The sequence below is a fragment of the Porites lutea genome, chromosome 1 (genome assembly GCF_958299795.1).
Source record: "Porites lutea chromosome 1, jaPorLute2.1, whole genome shotgun sequence".
NCBI classification, from domain to species: Eukaryota; Metazoa; Cnidaria; class Anthozoa; order Scleractinia; family Poritidae; genus Porites; species Porites lutea.
This window is the reverse complement of record NC_133201.1, coordinates 12,767,938-12,790,727: the sequence shown is the minus strand read 5'-3', so window position 1 is coordinate 12,790,727 and position 22,790 is coordinate 12,767,938. Positions and strand designations below refer to the sequence as shown.

The window sequence follows — 22,790 nt, the reverse complement described above, 5'->3', positions numbered from 1 at the left end:
GGGCAAGGAGAGAGTATTTTTTCCTCCCCTCCTCCTCCCTATCCCCTATTTTGACGCATCAACCTCACTTGGAATCATTTTTTGACTCACCCGGCTCGGTCAGTTTGAATGTCCAAATCAATCGCACTGCAAAATACTTTGTAGGCCATTAAAACCCTAGCCTTCTACGCAGACGTTCTTGGAGGTTGGTCATGCGTGACGAACCCTCAAGAACGTCAGCGCGGGAGGCTACTAAAAGCCATGGAGAAGAGAAATCTCTGCTAGCAGGGTACCTTCTGATCTACAGTCGACTCCCGATAACTCGAACCTTCGCTAACTCGAACCAAAATCGATTTCCCCTGGATTTCCGTCATACATTCACTGTAATTTTACCCTCGGTAACTCGAACTCTCGATAATTCGTACTCCCGCTAACTCGAACCAATTTTCGTTTCCCCTCAGGTCATCTTCTATATAATTTTACCCTCGATAACTCGAACCATGTTTTGAGCCCTCAAAAAGTCGGGAAAAAAGCCGTCTACGAGCGTCCGAAACATTGAATTTTGGATTTCCTATTGACGTGTTGTAGGAGTATAGTTTACTAGTGGAGGCTGATGTTGATTGTCACACACTAACGCGAAGCACCTTTTCTTCTCAAAACAGTAAAACGCATGCTCCATTTAGGCTATATTTTGTTACGTTACCTTCGGTTTTCATAATCTAGAAGTATCTTGTAATTTTCACTTGACATTTCTACAATTAAATGTGATTAAAATGTTCACTGTACAGTAAAAACTGTTTTTTACCATACTCGCAGCTATTTTCTTCGAACTCTCGATAACTCAAACTCCCGATAACTCGAACCTTTTTTGGATTTCCCTTGAAGGTTCGAGTTATCGGGAGTCGACTGTATTGAAGCAGTGATGACATAATTTGTTAGAGGCCAGGTCTGAAAACGGGTGTGGAAAATGACATTTTTGGTCTGAAGGAGGGTCGGGTTTCGCGTGCAGTAAGTTTGAAAAAGAAAATAAGAGACCGCTCGCGGTCTAGGGAAAAATATCTGAGGGTGGGTTAAATCTTTTTCTCTTGTGCAATTGATAAGCCTCGATCTAATCTTCCAGGGGTCAATCAACCCCATTCTAGTCTATTCTGAGACTAACTTGGTCATTTCCATCCAAGTATACATACCCAAAACAGGTACATTGTCAAACCTAGTCTCTACCCTCTGCCCACCCTCTAAAGTTCTCTTAAACGGCGTTTTAAGCAACAAAAACAATGGGGATAGGTACGTTACGAAATAGGCCATTTCCGAGAGTTCCCTCGGGCCTCTGCATCAAAGCGAGGTCAAGTGCGCAGCCTTCAGGATCTGAAAATGATTTTTCATTCTCATGCAAATAAAACTCATTTTTGCAAAAAGGCTCGTGCACTTGGCCTCATTCTGAAAGTGAGAGTTTTTGGAACTCGGAAGTGGTCTATTACTCACAATGATTCACAATGGCTTGTTATCTTGGGTCGAGCATAAGACGCCGGCCGAATTAACGCTTCCGGTTTGAGGAAGTCCAATGCTGCCAAGGTATTGTGGGATTTTCATGCGGAAATATGGAGTCGAAAAGGTTGGGAGTTGTTGTCTGCAGTAGTCTCTTTTGACTTCCAGCGTTATTACATATTTTACAAGGTTAAACAATGCCTCCGGGACTACGTCGTACTTTTTGGGACGATTTCGAGCCATCTTCTATGGTGGATGTGGACTGCTTTTTGCCCACTGGAGTGGTGATTCAACTTCAAGTCCGCATCGAAGCTCAACTTGCCGATATCAAGAGTCGGTTATGGAGAGAGGCAAGCAACTATCCTTTGTTCAATTTGCTTAAAGAAGCTTCAAACTACGTGTTTTTGTGCGTGAATCAGCGAGGAAAGCAGGAAGAGCTTGTAGATGAAACAAGACAGTTAATTGATGTTCAGCCATTTCGACCTTTATTGAAGCTTATTCAGAGGAAAGGTGACAGCGAGGAGAAACTTCTAAATTCTACAATCGGCAATCTGATCGGGAAAAGCCTGCATGAATTCGATCAAATGCAAAACACAGAAGTGGACGATTTTCGTCGCAAGTATCGCCGTTTTGCGGAGAAAAAAGCTTACGAACGAACACAGATCGACTGGATAGGCCGTGCAGTTTACGCCTATCCACCTGAAGTGGAAAGCATCGAGGCCCCTGAACATATCGAAAGCAAACTTATGGAAAACAGGCGATTTTTAGTGAATGTGGCCATTAAGAATAATCGAGCCTCAATAAAAGACATGCATGCGTTTAATGTGCCGGCCGACGCTTACCCAGACGAGCTACTGGTGTTGGTGTTAAGAAAACGAGGTTCTATCATGGGTGTGCATGATCTTGACAAACCGAACGATTATGTGCTCAAAATTGTTGGTCGAGAAAGCTATCTCCTGGGGAATTATCCATTACTACAGTATACGGTATGTAGCTTAATCACTGAAGTCAAAAGGAGTTACATTAAACTTAAACTGCTCGTCGTAAATTGCTCGTTTATTTGTTCTTGTGAGTATTATTTGTGTTTGTTTCGCAAGATGTTTTGTGATAAATTGCAGTAGTCACGCGTTTCATTTTTGTAGGTCATTGACCTGAGAATTCCACGTGAAGCCTTCGAAAAGGCCATGATCTGAAACAAAAAGCTAATTTGAGTTGTTCTCCCCTTCTTCTTCGTTGAGAGACTTATGAATAAATGTCCAGCAAAAATGTTGTAGATATTTATACATGTAGATTGCACGTCACTTTATCATGTGCTCGGCTGTGTTGCTTTGTATAAAGCTCTACACTCTAGTCATACTGAAGAATAAAATGTGCTGCTTTTGCAGTTTTGACAAAGGTTGTTTCAAGAACTCCCATGTGTCAATCAAATATAAGAATGTGAGCAAATCGGTTGTCTTACTCTTAGGTTTTGTTGTCTGATACACTCTCGGCAGTGAGTTGGAGCGACAAATGGCTATCCATTTCTGACGTTTATGCAAACAACCGTAGCTATCCTAAAAAATTTCCACCTTTCCTTACTTTTCACCCATTTTCCTGTAAATCTCATGAAGACAAATTTGAATTAGGTCGTACTTGAATAATATATTTTTGAAAATTTAAACACAAAAAACACAAGAATCTCTGTTCTAAAGGGCCCATGAAAGTGGGTCCTGGGCCCCATACCCTCCCCCTGTATTCTCTAGCATGCTACTGCCAGGATTGACTTACAGTGATGTTCAGTAAATGTTTTTTATTGCTTTTCTTTGTTTTTCATTGTAACACGAAGTGAATTATTTGGAATATTGTCGAGCGGCGGGCATGGCAGAGTTTAAGAGGGAATCCACCGAGAAATTGAGTAATTTTAATTTTCAGTGGAAAAAAACCTTGCACCAGAATAATTTAAAAAATATTGCATTCTTTTTTACATTTCTCAAGGGCTAAAGATGTAATTAGTCATCTGTAATAACACCACGAAAATTTCCTATGAGTGTCAGAGAAAATGAATGTCAAATTTCCCAAAATTACATCTTACACATGAAATTTTCAGAATTTGACCTGTGTTTTCACAATTCTTGTGAAATTTGACATTCATTTTCTCGGCCTACCGTAAGAAATTTTCTTTGGTGTTACTGCCGATGACTAATTACATCTTTAGCCCTTGAAAAATGTAAAAAAGAATGCAATATTCTTTCAATTATTCTGGTACAAGGTTTTTGTCCACTGAAAGTTAAAATTACTCAATTTCCTGGTGGATTCCGTCTTAACAGAAGCTTAAATTATGGTTTTGTTTCAGTATATACGTATTTGTATAGCGAAAGGGACCAGACCTATGCTTTCTCTTGTTCTACGGTCCTCACTTCAAGTAGAAGTTGATGTCAGTGGAATATGCCCCATGTCCCACAGTGGGGCTGCACCCCCAGTTCCTCAGAAGCCTCAATCAGCAAGCCTGTCCTTGTGGAATATTGAAACACACCTTAGAATCAAAGTTGTTTCAGCAGCCAATGTGAATGCCGGTGACTTAATGAAGGTACAGGGGCTTCTTGAGTGGTTTCTTCAGAAGCCAATAGTTATACTTGTTTCTAGCTTAACTAGTTCTCAAACCTCCATGTACGTGTAAATATTTAGGGGTGCTTCTACAGATTATTATTCAGTTTAAGAAAGGAAAAACAAAGTTTATAGGACATTTGAAGACAATAATTTGGAGGCCTTTTTCATAAAAACTAACATCAGATGTACAGTGGTACCTTTATTCAGGGAACACCCTCTGGACCAAGGCAAGTGTCCCGTGAGTGGAGGTGTCTCCTGAGGAATGGAGGTTGTGCTGGAGTTTGTTAGTAATAACCAATAAATAAAATATTTTTTCTTTTCTTCTGCCTCGCAAGCTGCTGCAGTCGCTACTTCATGATCAATTATGTTGCATGCTTAATTCCCACAAGACCCAGGTCATGTTTTGAAAGCTATTGCCATTGTGACTAGGGAACACTAAAACTCATCAACGATTTTTGTGGTCAGGCAGTTTTTGAGGGCTAAGGCGTTTCCTGAATGGTGTTTAAACCAGGGTTTTTGGACCCAGAAAAAGTGTCCCTTTTCCCTGAATGGAGGTTTCCCTTCAAAAGTGGAAACAAATACAAAGATTATGTGAACATTTTTTTCAAGACCAAATTTTGGGTCCCCTGAATGGAGGTGCCTCTTGAATAGAGGTCGCCCAAAGAAGAGGTTTCCGCTGTAACTGCTACATGTACTTCTGGTTTTAACTGAGTTTGACTGGGCTGAATGTAAGATGCTAGTGGTAACATCCAGTGTTAAAATGTATGCAAGTGGCCTGTGATGACCTGTTAAGGTCTTCTTCTTAGATCATAAAGGGCCTGTAAGAGTCTCCTAAGTGATATGGCAAGCATCTACGTCATTTTCATGTGGCTCTGCACCCATGAGATGTTTTTGTAGCTATTTGTCTCTGTGAGTGTTTCTGCAAGTATTCCAGAGCAGAAAGCAATAATATTAAAACATGGTTGGACCAGTTGCGGTATGAGTTGATCATGACTTGATGAATATAATTTACAAACTTTTTTCTGTAAATGTTGTTATTTTGTTTGTCTTCAGGTTTGTGTACGAGCAGGTATCTACCACGGCAGTGAAGCACTGTGTGACATCCAATGCACACAACCAGAAGGAGGCTCCAATCCCTCTTGGAACCAGTTCCTGGACTTCGATTTAAATGTGCATAATATGCCTCGCATGGCTCGACTGTGTCTTGTTATTTACAGTGTTTACTTGGACAGAAGAAAAACAAAAAGCAGGAAACGAGAGGTAAAAATGAGAAGTCAGTTGGCATTCACTGGTCATTTGAAAAATGGCAGAATGTTTTTAGCGTCATCCACACCTATTCATGTTATTAACTCATGTGCTTTATACTTCTTATTAATAATGATTTTTGTGGTTACAGCTTTTTCAGAAACGTAACTGTGACTTTACCAATTTTTAAGGGTGTATAATAAGTTGTGGTCAATTAGTCTTCTTTGAACAGTCAAGTATTTTGGTGCAATTATTAATTGCACATGCATTTACATGCCAAATAGGTTTTTGTTAATTCTACCAGTTACAGTAAAAACCCGCGTATAAGAACCTAGGTTTTTCCAAGTTAGCCTAAACAGGTTCTTATATAAATGGTATTTAGTGTAAAATTAGGCTAACTAGGTTCTTAACTTTTGTTCAAGAAATAAAGCTGAATTTTTAAATGATCTGGTGTTTAATGTCCAAAAACAGTATTCTTGGAGGCTTCCTTAAGCAAAATACTATACTATTTTAATCTGATTCTGTTACAATCAAACCTATGGTAAAGTTTTATGTAACCATGCTATTGTGTTTAGAGTGTTATTGCATACAGACTGTGTTATATATATATATATATATATATATATATATATATATATATATATTTTTTTTGGAAAATAAGAACCTGTTTTAGGATTTTAGCCTAAAATGGTTCTTATGTGAAGGGTGCTTAAAAATGAAATTTTAGCCTAACAGGTTCTTAAATGTTAGGTTCTTATACGCGGGTTTTTACTGTATTTCATGCTCCAGCAAAGCTATGGAACATGGACTATACAATGATGTCCTTCTTTTTGAACTCTTGTTTTATAATGTTTGTTTCTTGAATTGTTCTTGCTTGTTTGTGTGTGCTTTAGCAGTTAAACTTTTGCTATGGCCTAATCTGAAATATCTCTTAGATGAATGTGGCATCGGTTTTAGACACTGCAAGTGTACATCAAACTGTAGGGGAAGGATCACCTTCTGAGAGTTGTGTAGTGAAGAAATTATTAATGGAAAATGAACTAACCCTAACTGAGTTAGGTGCTCTCTATTTTGGTAGTTAAAATGTTGTGAGTAAAAAATTAAATTCGGGTTAAAATTTTAAAACCTAGGTTTTTTTCTCAATTTCTTTTGTCTGGTAGCCCTCATTATTCATGAATTAGGTCTAGAAGACAAAAGAAGTTGAGAATCGACCAAGTTTTAGAAATTTTCACCTGAAGTCTATTTTGACCTAGTCTCCCATGCAATTGTTCTTGTGGCTCATCACGCAATCCTCTCCAACAAATGTCTGCTGAAACAAGCAGCACCAATCACTTTTCCAGTAATTTGAGCATGATGTCCATTAATATATGCAAGCAAAGGGAAAGGAGTTGAACTGCTTGTTTCAGTGCACATTCTGGGGGAAGGAACGTGTGATGAAGCCCGAAAAATGTCTGCCTGGGAGGCTAATTTTGATGTAGAACAAAGACTTGCACATCCTGAGTTGTGCCTTATAAACAACCACTGCCTTGATTGAATGCTAGATGGATACAGTAATTTTAATATTGAAGCGAGGTTTTCAAACATTTTGCATTGTCTTGTGTATGCAGTTGGCAATATTTATTGTCCTGTGGTGAGGTCTCTCTACAGTCATTTAATATAAGGATGTACAGGAAGCATTATCAATGACACTTGCTTCTTCTTTGACATGTAAACTTTCTCATTGGCTTGTCTATCCAGGAAACCATCCCTGTTGCATGGGTGAACACCACACTATTTGATTACCAGGGAAAGCTACGACAGGGTCCATTAAGACTGTTTGCATGGCCAGTACCAGAGACCATGGCTGATCAACTTAACCCTGTTGGGACAGTGGTTTCCAATATTGACACAGTCACTTCCGTGTCACTTGACCTTGAATTCCAAGGCTACTCCAATGCAGTTGTCTATCCTTCAATTGACACGGTAAATTGTGGTTGTATTATAATTTTATTTGTTGTAGGTGAAATCTTGTCTATTAAACCAGTATTGACCTTAGGTTTCCAGGTCTAGCAAAATGATAATGCTTATGGAATGAATGCTGGCCGGTTTGACCTGGGAAGGTGAATTTGAAATGTTGTCATTTATTGTGGAAGGTGGGGGGGGGGGGGGGTAAAGTTTTTGATTGACATACTGTTATCTTAAATACTTTAACTTAGACAGAAAGGCATTTAATAGTAAGGAGAGAAAGCAGATAACTGAAAACTGTTGTTTTAAGAGTTTATATAGAGTATTCTGTATAATTTCTAAGCTAACTTATTCTGCTTATTTACAGGTTACTGAGTTGGCTGCAAAGAGCACCAATGCCAATATTTTTGTGAGTATACCAAATGCTAGCCTGAATTTCATCCGATTACTTCGAGTCGTTATTACTCCCTCAGTAACGTCTGAATCGACCGGCCGTTAGTGTCGTCCAGTGATGTCAATACTCCTTGACCGTTGCTTTAATTCATGCAAAAAGTAAAACATGATTTTCAAGTGGCAAACCAAGAAAAATCGTTTGGAAATGTCTGCATGATACAGAACTGCTTTATTTTTTTCGATCGTAATTCATGTTTAAAGTTCAAACTATCAACTGCATGCAGTACAACTCTGAACCGGTTGTACTAAATTTTCTAATATATATATATATATATATATTATCACACTCCGTTGCAATTACGCAATGAAATAAACACACACACGGAACACTTAGTTCAAAAACACAATGACTTGCTTTAATTGAGAAGAAGCTACATAAAAAAAACAAGGAGACATGAAAGAAAAGCTTACAGAATCATTACACTTGACGGTAAAAATAGCAAGAAGGTCGAATTATAACATTGATCTCAGAAAACTTCGAGAAAACAAAATCACCGGCCGCCGAAACCACAAAGCGGCTCTAAATGAAAAACCTACCGACTCGCCGCAATGATTCTTCATTCGCAGTTCAATTTAGCATTTCAGTTACGAACACAAGGGCAATTTTGCTGTTTAAGATAAAGATTAAGCTTATCAAAATGTTTGAACTAAACGAAAGAATGCCAGGGATCCTACAAGGATGCCATCCGCTGAATATCAAGCGACAATCCCGCTAAAATTTTTTATAATTATACATAATTATGCGAATGTTTAGACAATCAACCAATCAAAATCACTACCCGGTTTTCGGGTAGTGAGTGACGTCACTGGATGGCATTAACGGCCGGTCGATTCAGACGTTGTTGAGAGGAGAAAATGACTCATAGCAATCGGATGAATTTCAGGCTAACCAAATGCCACTTTAACCCTAAATATCAAAATAATAGTTCGGATCCTTTAAATCAATCTCCTGTCCTGTTTTAATGGCATTAATGAAGAGAACTTGTTCAAATGTCAACTTGTGAGAATTTATTTATGTGATAATTCTGTGCTTTTATGACATTATTTTATTAATTCCTAAGTTGGTAAAGAACTAATGCAAAAAGATACAAATCAGTCACCTTGGAGCTGTATTACAAAGTTCATTTGTGTTTAATTTTTTTGAGATATCTGAGAACATTGTATTTTATTATGGGTGCCTTCTCTGCTCAGACAAAGCATTCTTACGATATTGAGTTAATATATTATTTTTATTGCATTGTGATTTAAGGGAAATCCAGGAGAGTCCCAGCTGGAAAAGCTAACGCACATTGTAAACCGTGAACCTCTTGCACCAATTTTTGAACAGGAAAAAGAGCTTGTTTGGGAACGGAGGTTTGTTTGTAACTTTAATGACTTGAATGTGCTAAACGTTTGACTCACAGATTCCTTTTTTACAGTTTTCAGATGTATGCATTATAGCATTTTAAATCTGTGCCATTGCTTCTTACCTTTTAAATGGTGTAACACTCATATTATTGCTGTTGCAGGATTGATGTTCGTGAGCACTTTCCTCATGCTTTAGCAAAACTGCTTTGTTGTGTTAAGTGGAACTGCAAGGAAGATGTCGCATTGGTAAGAGAAACTTAAGTAAATTATTGAATGGTTCAAAATGAAAAGGGGGACATGTGACAATAAAATTGAAGACTGGAAATGGAATTTGAAACTGAAAAGCTTTGTTTTATGGCCAAATTTAATTATCCTGCATGTGAGTTACATTTTAGAAAAGAGACTTGTAACTCAACAGAACATCTAAATGGGCTAGAACTATAGGGGACAGTCCTTTTGGGAACGAAGATCAAAGTATTTTAGACTAGGCACCATGTTGCTTGGTATTTATTTGCCAGTGCAAAAAGAGATTGCTTTTGAAAGTCGACAACATTTGAAAAACCTTTTATTTTTAGCCAAATCATCCCAGAAACCCTTTTTCCTTACAACCTTTTATTCTATATTACTACCTACTTGTGGTGTGATTTTTTTGTCAGCTTTTCACTTTCATCAATTAGTTCAATAATTGATAATTTTTTTTTCAGATGCAAATCCTTCTTCAAACTTGGCCAAAACTAGAACCAGAGCAGGCGTTAGAGTTGCTTGATTACACTTTTGCTGACCGTGAAGTGAGAAAGATTGCTGTGGAATGCATAGAGAAAATGAGGTTTGCGTTGTTTTGCCTATGAATTTTAATTAATGATTTTGATAATTTTGATGGTGATGATGAATGCTACAAATACTGAAAGTGGTAAAGATTAATGGTAACATATGATATGGTACTAATGATCAATAGCTTAACTGCTGCCCAGTTAGCTTAGTTGGCTACCCCCAGGTGTACTGAGTTTTAGCTAATGTTCAAACCCTTGCTGCATTTCAGGGGTCTGTAAAAGAATGGTAAGATAATGGCTACAAAAGGTTTATTATGATAATGACTATATACCATCATTAATACAGGTGCATTGAGCTAAGACAGACTTTTTGTCATAATTTTTTCGTTTTCAACGCAATGTTTGCAAAACCAGATATCATTCGGCAATAATATGAACTAATCTGATTTCATTTCCGGTAAATTTTTTTGGTGAAATTAGCTTTTAAAAGGACCCTACTGGTCAATGAAAATCTTGTTTAGTAACTGGTGCTTCTAAAATTAAAGAGTACCTTTTAAAGAATAGCATGATTGGCAATCAGCTTTTGTTTTAAGTATTAGGCAAACACTGGAATTACTTTTCCCAAAAATTCAAATAGGTGGCTTGTTCTACCTCAGAGAAGTTGTGTTTTGAAATTCCAAAACAATTTTACAGCGGAATTTTGAAGGAATTTTATGTAATGGACTTCTGTTCCAACAATTTCTTTAAAATGACTGGCAGGTTTATTACTAAAAAATATCAATAAAGGGCGATATCAGAGATCTCAGTCAAAAATATCAGCAAAATTTTTACCGTACATGATTTTCTTTGAACAGTAGGGTAATGACTATTTTTAATATAACAATAAAAAATGCACCTGTGTAATAATGACGGAGCCACCTTAACAGTAATGGAAATAATAATGTTTAGGTTACCAGTATGTATATAAATATCCAGTTATGGTAAGTGCAATGACTATTTTTGCAACAATAACATTTATAATACCTTTGTACCGGTGCTATTGTTTTAAGGATAATGGAGTTACAAAAGTCATATGAAATTATTATTTATGCACAATACATTGTCAAAAAATGTTTTAGATGTGTCTAATATATTGTAAGCATCACTGATTCGTTGGGTAAATAATTTTTGGCAAGTGGGCCAATTTCTATAGATCTATGGGTCATTAGTGGCTCATAACAATCAAATGGCAAAGTCACAATACAGTAAAAATCCACAAGAAAGACACTGGTTTTTATGAACCTGTTAGGCAAAATTTGCCAGCTAGGTCCCCTCTATACAAGAATGGGTTTAGCCTAAATTTTGAAGCAAGTTTTAATTTTATAAAATCTGTAAATCTGTTCACTTGGGTACTACAATAGATAAGTCAACATTCAGGATCCTTTTTGGAGACTTAGGTGTGTCTTGTCACTCCAACTGCAATGTAATGGTACATGTACATACAGATTTTACATAAGAAATAAGCAGAATGTTACTAACTTTTAGCTACTTATACAATATTTTTTTTTTCTTTTGAAAATAAGAATCTATTTGAGAACATAAATAGTTTAAATCTGTAATAATTACCATTTGTGTAACAACCTGCTTAGGCTAACTTGGGAAAATGCCACTTCTTACTCATTTTGTGGGTTTTTACTGTACTCTTGATATAACTGGTATATAACATAGCTCAATCTATCCAAGCTAATCCTGTACAACATTTTTGTTCAATTTTTCTGCAGTGACCGTGAGCTTTCCCAGTATCTTCTGCAGCTTGTCCAGGTATGCATGTCTAACCTCTCATTATTTTAATCAGTAGGGATGTAAGAATGACTTAGTGAAACCTGTATTATCAGGGGCAGATCCAGGATTTTTCTTAGGAGGGGTGCAGAAGATGCAGGTCATCTCAGGGGGGTGGGTGCACATCCCCCTGCACCCTCCCCCTAGATTTGCCCCTGATTATAATGGCTACCCTTGGGACTTTGGAGTGGTCGATGGCCAGTTACATACAAGAACACCTTATTCAAGCCTATATTCATTCAAAAAAAAGGCAATCAACTTTTGTGTAAGTGGTGTTTACCAGAATAGATAGATAAGTTTTATTTCAACTTTCATATTTAAAGAGTAGCATTGCTGCGCGTATCTCCAATTTAAAGAAATAAAATATATTAATAAAACAATCAAGGTCAATCGATGATAATATTAAAAATAATTTTGACCATATGACTTTTTACAAAAATGTACATCATTGAAAAAAAAAGGGAACAAATTGCCTTACAATAACTTATAGTGTCGTCTTATAGTGTCGTCTGGTATAAAAACTGCTTATATTACTAGTAGTTCCAGCATAAATTCCAGAGATTCGTCTTGAAATAAGTAACGGAATTGAGACCATGTGTATAGATGTCCTCAGTTCGGAAGAATGAGTTTCCTTTTATCGCTAAGATTGTACCATGAATTTCTTTCCATAAAGCATGAGCTAAGATAAGTGGGCATTAGCTCATTTACACATTTTATTGTATAGACCAGTACAGACATATCCTGTAGACGTCTGTCCTCAGCGATGTTATATTTAGTTTCTTATTGGATCTTTATATGAGCTTCTTGTATCATCCATCAGGGTGGCCCCTATCTTACCTCATCGTAGTATACTTTCAACAAAACTGCAAACATGTACTTAACTGTAATGTTGGAGTCGATGTATTGTTATGTAAAGGTACTTATTATTGTTCTCTAGTCTACAATCAGTATTTACAAGATTTTAAGTGCACGATGAAGTATCACAGTCCATTGTTGTGATAGTTTATATGTTATAGAGTGGTCTCCTAAGACAGTTAAAACAAAGTTCTTAAACAATAATGTTGGAATGCTTTTTAAGGTTGGCCACAGCCAGAAAAATAGAGTGGACACTTATCAAAGGCCGGGTTGCTACTGCCTACAGAGTCATTATTTACAGGTTTTTCCATGTTAACAAAATATTGTTTTTGCTTTGGTTACTGATCTGCAGGTTTTAAAGTATGAATCATACCTGGACTGTGACTTAGCTGAGTTTTTACTTAGAAGAGCTCTTAAGAATCAGCATTTTGGACATGAACTGTTTTGGCTTCTTAGGTGAGGAGGTTTCTGTGGAAGTTCATATTTGCAGCCATTCTCATGGAAATTTACCTCTGATTACCTGTCTGGCTTTAATTGCATGAAAGGAATAAAAATATTTTACTTGTGAACTTATTGTAAATCTCAGATGGTAATTAACACTGAGGGTTAACTGTCCAAAGTGAAACTTGTTTTCAAGAGAAGTTAGGGAATGTTGATTTATGCTGTGAATAATTATTGTTGATATTCTTGACGGTTTCTTTGCTTGCCTTTTTAGAGCTGAAATGGAGAACCCTGAAGTGTCAGTGAGGTTTGGTCTGATGTTAGAGGCATATTGCCGTGGTGCACCAACACACATGAAAAGCTTACAACGACAGGTTTGTGGGAGCTGTTATTAGTGACAATAATGATGATGATGATGATGATGATGATGATGATAATGGCAATAACTTGACAAATGACAATAACAATAATGGCGATGATGATGATGATAATAACAACGCAAGGACAAAGACAACGCTGTCAATGATGACGATGATGTTAATGATAATATTAAAAATACTCAGAATAACAATATTACCCAAACTTTCTAGTATATTGTCTCATTGTAAGCCTTAATCAGTATAGGTAAACCTAAGTTGCCATCGCAAGGCATATTACATTGTATCAGTTTTATGGATACTCTCCAAATCTGTACACAGGCTCATTTACTGAAGGTTGAATAGTATATTCTTTTTTTATTATTCATTTTTCAGGCACAAGCTTTGAGTAAGATGAAGGCTGTCACTGAGTTACTGCAGCTTATTGATAGGGTATGGTCGAATTTTAAATCATATTTTTGGATCATAATTGATATACTGGTAAATTTGACCCTCGGGTTACCGGCAGGTGGCCACTTCATGGAAGTTGGCCACTCAATAGAGGTTTGTCATAAATTAGCATAATCTCAAGCAGGAACATCACTGTCTTTATTTAGAAACCAACTAGTGACGGTAGTGGCATATTCCAATTTCACGATTTATCAGCCTTTTTCAAATAATGCAGTAAACTGTAAAACCAAACTTAGTGTATCGACACTTGGTGGTCACTTAATAGAGTTGATAACGTAAGGAGAAATCTTTTTGGAATGGCCAAAAGGTGACCGTCGGTAATTAAGAAGACACTGGGATATCACAGTCAAGGAAATTTTTTGGAAAAAAATCGTTTCCAAGGTTGGGGAAAAGGCAAAGCCAGTGAAAAGTCAAGGGCTTTTATTTTCAGGTTGAAACAGGGTTTTGTGAAGATTATAAAAAGACCTTTTCATCGGAAAGAAAAGTAAAAAACATCCCAATTTCGTTTAAATTCTTGAATTTGGGCTTTCTAAGTTTGATGTGTTAGGAACTATTCTTTGCTGTTTCTGTTTAATATTTTAGGACAGAAGAGAGAAAGGTTTAGCTACAATGAAAGAACTGCTACGTCAGAAAACATACCAAGGAGCTCTGTCCAAAATTAACTCTCCTTTGGATCCGAGCTTCAAACTACGACAGTTGAAGTATGTTAAGCTTGTTAGAGGATGTTATAAGCACTTAGCAGTGGCAAGCCACTTTTCTTTATTTAATTAAACCTTAGTGCAGGGCTATATAAAAGCCACGGCACAGGTTTAGCCATATAAAAATATCGTACTGACTATGTTTTCTGTCCTGTCCTAGCCACTAAGTTAAATTTCACTGATGCCAACGAGATCAAACGCTAAGAAGTGATTTGAATTAATCACTGCGTTTTTTTTCCCATTCCATTTCAGTATCGACCAATGCAAGTTTATGGATTCGAAAATGCGGCCGCTGTATTTGGTGTTTGAAAATTTAGACGAGATGGGAGATTTTGTGCGTATAATTTTCAAAAATGGCGATGGTAAGTGTTTACTGTAGGTCGCTAAATGGAACTTCTGTCATTTAGCTATTAGCCATCACGTCTACGCCAGCAGCAGCAGATGGCAAACTCGAGATTCAAGTTGAACATTTCTCAAATTAGGAAATGAACGGATACAAAATATCTGGAGAAAATTCTTATGGATGATCCTGACGTGAAACTGTTTATTTTGTGGAGAGATAATGAAAGGGGAAACTGGTCACCAGGGAAGCTACTTTTTGCTGTTGGTAATAGTAGAATGGTGAATTAAAAACGATCCAAACTGTCCTTTTCCGGTCTGTAGTGGCTAATTAATTGTTTGAGGGACTCCTTTGTTAATCTTCAATAGCCTGTGAAAAGGCTGCGACACGAATATACATAGTGGTCGAGGGCTACCAGTAACTGTTAATATAATAGAGAATGATTCTAGTACCGTAAACTGGTTTTGATGAGTCCCCCTACTTACAATTATTAGCTCCCCCCTCCCAGTTGAAGGCCCATCCACCGGTGAACAAAAAAATACGTTCTATTATTAGCCCCCGACCCTCCAAATGTATTGAAATGAAATTGATTTATTATGACGTTTTGAAGCCTAAAACACCAGTAAATACAAAACGTATTTTGATCAGCACTGCTATAGCTCTATTTCCATTATAAGCCCCTCTCGGATATACGCCTCTCCGTTTATAAACCCTCTTAAAACTCCTGTGGAGAATTTATAAGCCCAGGGCTTATTAAGCAATAGCTTTCGGTATTCAACATGTCAGCAGCATGGAGAGCTGAAAATGATCATTCTTCGGCCTTGAAGGGCATAAGCCCGACTAAGTCACCATTTTGGTCTGACGAGACAAAAATGTGATCGGACTCAATCAAGGACGCATTAAAGTAGGCTTCTCTAACGAAAATGCCGGGTTTATGGTAGTCGTAGGATTCGCAGTTAGACCTTTACTGCAATAACTGATAGCAAGGGATGGCGCAAAGGTGAGAGCCTTTCTCTCCTGGTACTCTGGTGTTCCCCTCTCCTAAAAAAGTAAACCAACATTTCCAAATTCCAATTCGACCAGGAATCAGGGAATTGAACAACCGCTTCGTGGATGTGCTACCTCTAAATCATTATTTATTTATTTGTAATGTTATTTGGTTGACATGATCATTCACACGTTAACAAGGTAGATTGTGTTCCTCTGCAGAGTGATAGTCTTTGCTCAGTATTAACTTTGTCCGGATATGATGTGCAACCACATTATATTAAGATCATTCCTAGGACGTGGGCCGCTGACCGGCTGCTTTGCGCATGTGCCCAAAAGAAACGAAAAGAAAGGAAATGAGAGAAAGAAAAAGCTGGAAAAGCCAATATGAGTGTAGAAGGGGCCGAGACCATGCATTTACTGCACCAAGCATATTAGCACGACTGAAATAAATTAGATAAAGTCACACGAAAAATGGAATTTTTGTTTTGTTGTAAGGTATACTTAAAGTATAATGAGTTTTTTTTTTAAAATAATGTGATCAGATCTTCGACAGGACATGTTGACTCTGCAGCTGATCAAAATCATGGATAGGATCTGGCAAAATGAAGGACTAGATCTTGGGTGAGTTGAAACTTTATGACGACTTTTTTGTTCATTTGTATATGGAATGTTATCTGTGAAGGGACAAAAATGGTGTTGCCTGGCGCCCTTTTTCAGTTTCATTTGTTATCTCACACTTGTAAACATTGTGTATCATGTCAAACAGTAGGCTGATTCTACGCCTGTTATTTGCTAGTGACCAGCGTTCCTCCACGGCTACCTTGATGACTTTCCGTTTGCAATCATAGTAACCCGCTGTAATGTTAAGCTCTTGCCAGATTCAAACACTCGCTTTTGTGTCAATTGATTGGTTGATCATAAGTTGCACTGCTTGATACGCTCTCAAATGTTCAGGTTTTTAGTTTAGGTAAAGCCTATGCCTGACTGTAATAACGGACCCATATTATCTGTATTTTCACTACTCTGTTTTTCACCTTTCCAGCATGATCCCTTATCGTTGTTTATCGACTGGTAGTTCCATTGGAATGATTGAGGTTGTTTATCAAGCAGAGACGTTAGCCAAGCTACAGAAAACCAAAGGAGTTACTGCTGCCTTTGGTAAAGACTCTATATGGGATTGGCTGAAGATATATAACGTCACTGACGAAAGGTTTGGATTCGCATGTTCTGCTTAGCTTAGTTTTAAGCCCTGATTTCTTTATTCTATATCCATTGTTGTGATTGAGCCTTCTGTGTTTTGAGTCAGACATGCATTGTATGACTTTTTACGGTGTAGTTTCTTACAGCGCAGCCTAATAATGAACCCATACACAGTCCATACACAGGGAGACCATACATCCCATTAGAATACAAAATCTCATTGATGCCGGGTCTGGAGACAAGAGTTTCACTAGGAAGGACATTGGACGGCTTGAAATTTAAAAAAGATTATAATAATGTAGCCATTTTGTCGGAGAGATAAGTGACTTGTTTCACAGGGAAACCAGGCGACCGTGTGTATTTTTTAAATTTAAAATGGTTGTCACATACATCGATAGACCTAGCCATACCGGCCTATCGCGGATATACAAGGAAACAATTCAGTTTGATTATGTTTGTCTAGTTTGTCAGAGGCAGTAGAGAGGTTCACGCTGTCCTGTGCAGGGTACTGTGTGGCAACGTATGTCCTGGGGGTCGGTGACAGACACAGTGACAACATAATGGTGAAGAAAACAGGGCAGGTAAGTTTAATAACCAATCAGAACTGGTAAAATATAACGCGCGGGAAAGATCGCGTGACCATACTCTTTCCACTTTTAGTCAACGTGTCCCTCGGTAGTTTGCCCCTGAGAAGAGAACAGACCGCGTGATGGTTTTCAGCCTCTAAAGGTTATAGTTGTCGAGAATTGATTCAAATTAAAAGAGAATAACAGCCGCATATCGTCACTTATAGTTTCGCCTCACCCCAGGCTGCCGCCCGGTTAGCTCGATTGGATAAACGCCTGTCTGCTGAGTGGCAGACCGCTGGTTCAAACTTCAGCCAGTCCAACACTCCGTCTTCTCTGTAGGCCCTGGGTTGCAACCCCTGGAAATATGATGAATTCTGTAGTATGTTAGAACCCATACGCTGTTAGTTAAGAGTTGGGGATATAGTCCACAGTGTGCTGGTCTATGTCAAATTCACACTCATGACAGTTTGGTAAAAGTTTCTTAACCAGTGTTGTAAATTATCCCTGGAGAACTCTGCGGGGAGTGAATAGTAGATAGTAATATTTTCTATGACAGTTTGGTAAAACTTTCTTAACCAGTGTTGTAAATACTGCCGCCTGGTTAGCTCAGTTGGGAGAGCGCCGGTCTGCTGAGCGGGAGGTCGCGGGTTCAAACCCCGGCTGGACCAACACTTAGGGTCTTTAAATAACTGAGAAGAAAGTGCTGCCTTTGTAATGACATCTGCAAATGGTTAGACTTTCTAGTCTTCTCGGATAAGGACGAAAAACCGTAGGTCCCGTCTCACAGCACTGTCACTGATCTGTTCTTGTGGGACGTAAAAGAACCCACACTACTGTTCGAAAAGAGTAGGGGTTGTAGACCCCGGTGGTGTGGCCAACCTTTACGGGTTGTGGGATTGGGTAGGGATGGCACCTTGCATGGGACCTATGAGTCCCGTTCGTGCCTATTCCCTCTGGGCAGGCCTGTGTCCAGAAAAGCTTGCAAAACAAAACAAAACATATAAATTATCCCTGGAGAACTCTGCGGGGAGTGGATAGTAATACTTTCTATAATTTTTGTTGCTGATCGGACAGAGTGACCGAAGAGTTTATCCCAGTCTGTTGTGTTTGTAATTTATGGTATAACTGTTCATATTCCTGCTATTCCTGCTACAGCTTTTCCACATTGATTTTGGACACATCCTTGGAAATTTTAAGAGCAAGTTTGGCGTTCGAAGAGAAAGGGTTCCTTTTGTGTTAAGTGATCAATTCGTTACTGTGATTTCTGAAGGTAAAGGAAAGGACACGCCCCAGTTTGAAAGGTAATTCTTAACTTTACTATAGAGCGTTTTCACTCACGTGACCAGCATTTATGCAAATCTATTGGAACGATAGAAAGCGTTTACACAGGAAAAGAGTTCAACTGCCACAGGATTGGTTTGTGACACCAACATGGCCGCCGTTTCACTGTTTTGGGACACCAATATGGCCGCCGTGACGTCATATGAAAACACTCTACAGAATCAAACCTGTAAACGAATCAGGTTTTGAGAACTAATGCAGACACCTTTAATAACTAGTTCGTTAAAAGCTATCCTCACTGACGCGAGTTTCCACAGAATAAAAATGTTAGCGGGAAGTGGACAGAGACCGCTTTGTTTCTTTCAACCAAAGTTGGATGAAACAAATGGGAAAAACTCAAAGTAACAGTTTCTCAAGGTGTAAGCTACTCACGTGACTTTATTTTCAAGGTCTCACCTAAAAGATACACTTAATTTACAACAAGGCGTGCCGAGACAATGACCGAGTTGTTTCTGTTCAAGTTGTTCCTCGAGAAAAACACGCTAGAAAAAGAAGTAGGCACCCGCGTGGATCTCAACAGTTCTCAGTCCGCTATCGCGAGCTATTGCGTGTGCTTCTTTACTAAGTAATAAAAATATATATGCAACTATATTACATGAAAGGTGGACGCCCTTAGATAACTTTTTTCATCCGGGATTTCGGGCCAAGTAACCTGCGAGAGCATCCGGTTTTTTCGGCTCAAGTTTCTAGTTTCACCCGGTTTTTCTCGGCGGGTGAAACTAGAAACTTGAGACGAAAAAACCGGATGCTCGCGAAGGCTACGGGCAAGGAGCAAGTGAAAAATTGTTTCAATTGTTTTCACTGTCGGCTTCTTGTCATACAACGTTTTTAACTTTTGCAATGATGTTGTGTTTTTAGGTTCAGACAGATCTGTATAAACGCTTTTCTAATTCTCCGCCGTAAAGGACCTCTTCTTATCAACTTGTTTGTCATGATGTTATCCGCTGGCCTCCCAGAGCTACGTTCGCTTGATGACATCGGTTACTTGCGCAAGACTCTTGTTTTGTCTCTCACAGAGGAAGAAGCCGTGAAAGATTTCCAGAAAAAGTTTGATGATGCTCTGAACAACAGCTGGAAAACATCGGCCAACTGGTTAGCGCACAACTTGAAAAGAGATAATCCTTAATGATCAGGACCAATGCAGTTCTAGCTTTAGCTCACGTTACATTGCATCATATTAGCCTTAGATTCAGCAAGTGCTCTGGGACACTTTCCTGTACACGTTAGTTTTCTCTTGGTATTCTCTTGTGAGCATTCCTTGGAAACAATTCAACCTGCAAACTTAAGGTGCACTCTAGGCCAAGTTATTCTCAGGCCCCGTAACGCGTTGATATGGAGAAAACGTGTGTGTGGTATTGACCCGCCTAGATATAAACACTGGCTTGCCCAGTCGGGTCAACTTTGTCGAAGCGAGACAATCAGGGTATGCGCGAGTGCTGTTGTAAAAATAAAGTTGACACTGCGGGAGGGGTGACCGTCTTTCCCTGGACAACTTTTTTCCATACAAACGGGACCTTAAAGCGTTTAATTTGCGTTCATTCATATTAGAGTTTTCGCACACTTTGATGATTGGTATCCATTTCTAAAATGTCATAACGAAGGCAAAGTTTTAGTAAAACTTTTTTTTACGATCGGTTTTCCATCGTTTCAGTATACTATAGGCTAGGGCATATTGCTCTGTTTTTTTTTTTTTTACAAAAGTGAAAACTGGTCTTAGAAATGTGAATTATTTCGAGTCAGTTTAATTGCTCGTCAGTAGTGCTTTTATTAAAGTTTAGTCTACTTGATAAATACATCGTTAGATAAAATAACATGATCTCTGAATACGAGGAAATATTTTCTAAAAAGTTAATATTTCGGTTTAATCCAAAACCATTTTCAAAATTATGAAAAAAAATTCAAAAACTTGCTGAGTTAAATGCAAGTATTCAAATTATAAGCCACAAAACGGTTCATTTAGTCGCTTTGTAGTGGCTTTAGATATTCTGGGATCTAATGATGAACGAGTAGCGGGAAACAATGTTTAGGTTACTAGGATTGGAGTGTTACTAAAAGGTCATGTTACACGAGACGATTCGCAACGACGATTTTTGGCACAACACAGCGTTGCCACGTTGTTGCGACATTGTTTTGAATGCTTGCAACATTGTTCCAACATTGCAACGCTGTGTTGCGCTAAAAATCGTCGTTGAGAATCGTCCCGTGTAACATCACTGTTACGTCTCGTATGTTTAGTCAGCGAATATATCCGGGTCTCTCCTGGGCCCAGTTGCTCGAAGCATGGTTGGCGTTAACCAGCGTTTAATACCTTGACAACGTATTTGTTTTGATACTGCTTAATCAATGGTTAAAGCTAACCATGCTTTCCGCTAGGGAGGTTACGCAAGAGCGGTGAAGTGTGAGGAGAGACATCTATATTTGCAGTCTAGCGTTAGTCTAGCGTATGTTATGTTATTTTGGAATTCCCCAAACGGCTCGGCAAGCTACTTGGCTTGGTTGCATTTACTCCACTTTGTTGGAGTTCTCTGGACTAAAATGAAAATAGAATATTGTTACAATTTTTTTAACGGCGCTGCAGTATAGTTAATTTGTAAGATAGATGTATTTAGCATGTGGCGTAGTTTTGACTACTATTGTGGTGTGACATAATTTATGTACAATTTTTTGGTAGGTAGGTAGGTAGGTAGGTAGGTAGGTAGTTAGGGCCTGTTTACATGGAGGTGGGGGACCCCTGGTTGGTGAGGTATTATGTGGCGGGTCACCCCGCCTAACATGTAAACGTGAACACATTAAAATGAGAGATTATATGAACAGGCGGGTTACCTGACCTACCTGGGGTCCCCCACCTCCATGTAAACAGGTCCTTAGTAGGTAGTGTGTGAATTTTTCTAAAAAAAAAATGCTTTTTGCAAAATATTAGTTTGGGAAAAAGTGAACTTGAATTTTGTTTGTTAAGAAACTTTCTTACTAAGATATCTTACAGAACTGTAAATGCTTTTGACAGCTTGGTGAAGTAGGTTTTAATAAACTCATCAGTTTGATATAAAATGTGAAATTCTCCCTCCCCCAAGAGTTTGAATTTTTCAAAGCAAGTCCAGTATGATTATCGTCTTTTTTCTTTCGTTCTTCGTCTGAACACCAGTCATGGACAAATGGTGTAGAATTATTGAAGGCAGTTAGAGCTGTAACATCGTTCATCTCTCAAACGTCCTTGAAAATTTAGTGGCGGGATAGATCGTAACTTTTACTTCTTGTAAGGTGTAGATTGTAACAACTATAAATGACGAAGTTAAGACTGAGCAGCGAAAACACCGGTAAACACTTAGCCGTGTTATCAAAAAGTAGTTACCACACACGGATACAGATATTTGGCAACAACAAACTGCTTTTACCTTCCAACCATGCTGTTATAATCTTCTTGTCAGAGCCAGTTGTTAAAGAAACAAGAGTCGTAGGAACACAGAATACAGATCATTGAAGTTTTTGTTTTTCTTTTGACTGAATTTTGATCAACCTTGTTTACCGGTTGCTTTCGATCTTGTTTTTGTTGTTGTTGTTTTTTGCTTACGACATGTGACCGAATAGGTCTCGTTTAACTTTGAAGGAAGGACGAAAAAACCCAGGGAGGAAATTGTACTTAGTCTCTTATTGCTAATCGTCTTTAGTATGAAATCTAGCCTCCCTAAATACATTGCATACAGTTAAATTGAACTTAAAAAGAGGTTCAGTCATGTCGATTATGACATTAATAATTTTTACAAGTAAAAGGTTTGAACATTTTAAGTAAAATACCGAGTACTTCGGTGTCAAGTCAATAAAAAGGATATTGAAGCTGCCATGTGTTTTCTTTGTTGTTTTTGCTTTAGAGGGGGGTTTCTAATAATCCCGATAGATTATCTGGC

General features: G+C 38.2%; 1 protein-coding gene across 1 annotated transcript; it reads left to right on the top strand.

Annotated features, from left to right (window-relative positions):
- Nucleotides 1–1,570: 1,570 nt before the first annotated feature.
- Nucleotides 1,571–22,724, top strand: LOC140945458 (phosphatidylinositol 4,5-bisphosphate 3-kinase catalytic subunit beta isoform-like). The gene is made up of 19 exons (XM_073394482.1): nt 1,571–2,450; nt 3,797–4,030; nt 5,104–5,310; nt 7,033–7,257; nt 7,607–7,648; nt 8,942–9,045; nt 9,201–9,285; nt 9,744–9,865; nt 11,570–11,609; nt 12,835–12,938; nt 13,198–13,297; nt 13,676–13,732; nt 14,333–14,451; nt 14,701–14,810; nt 16,321–16,399; nt 16,821–16,988; nt 17,442–17,559; nt 18,703–18,848; nt 19,747–22,724. The coding sequence occupies exons 1-19, from the start codon at nt 1,662–1,664 to the stop codon at nt 20,012–20,014; spliced, it is 3,117 nt and encodes a 1,038-aa protein (XP_073250583.1). The 5' UTR covers nt 1,571–1,661; the 3' UTR covers nt 20,015–22,724.
- Nucleotides 22,725–22,790: the final 66 nt, after the last annotated feature.

What these genes read in the sequence shown, in the direction of transcription:
- LOC140945458 (XM_073394482.1), top strand. Translation starts at nt 1,662, where the DNA reads ATGCCTCCGGGACTACGTCGTACTTTTTGGGACGATTTCGAGCCATCT. An exon ending in TGAAAAGCTTACAACGACAG is followed by an intron (nt 13,298 to 13,675) that starts GTTTGTGGGAGC and finishes TTCATTTTTCAG; the next exon opens with GCACAAGCTTTGAGTAAGAT. An exon ending in TTCAAACTACGACAGTTGAA is followed by an intron (nt 14,452 to 14,700) that starts GTATGTTAAGCT and finishes ATTCCATTTCAG; the next exon opens with TATCGACCAATGCAAGTTTA.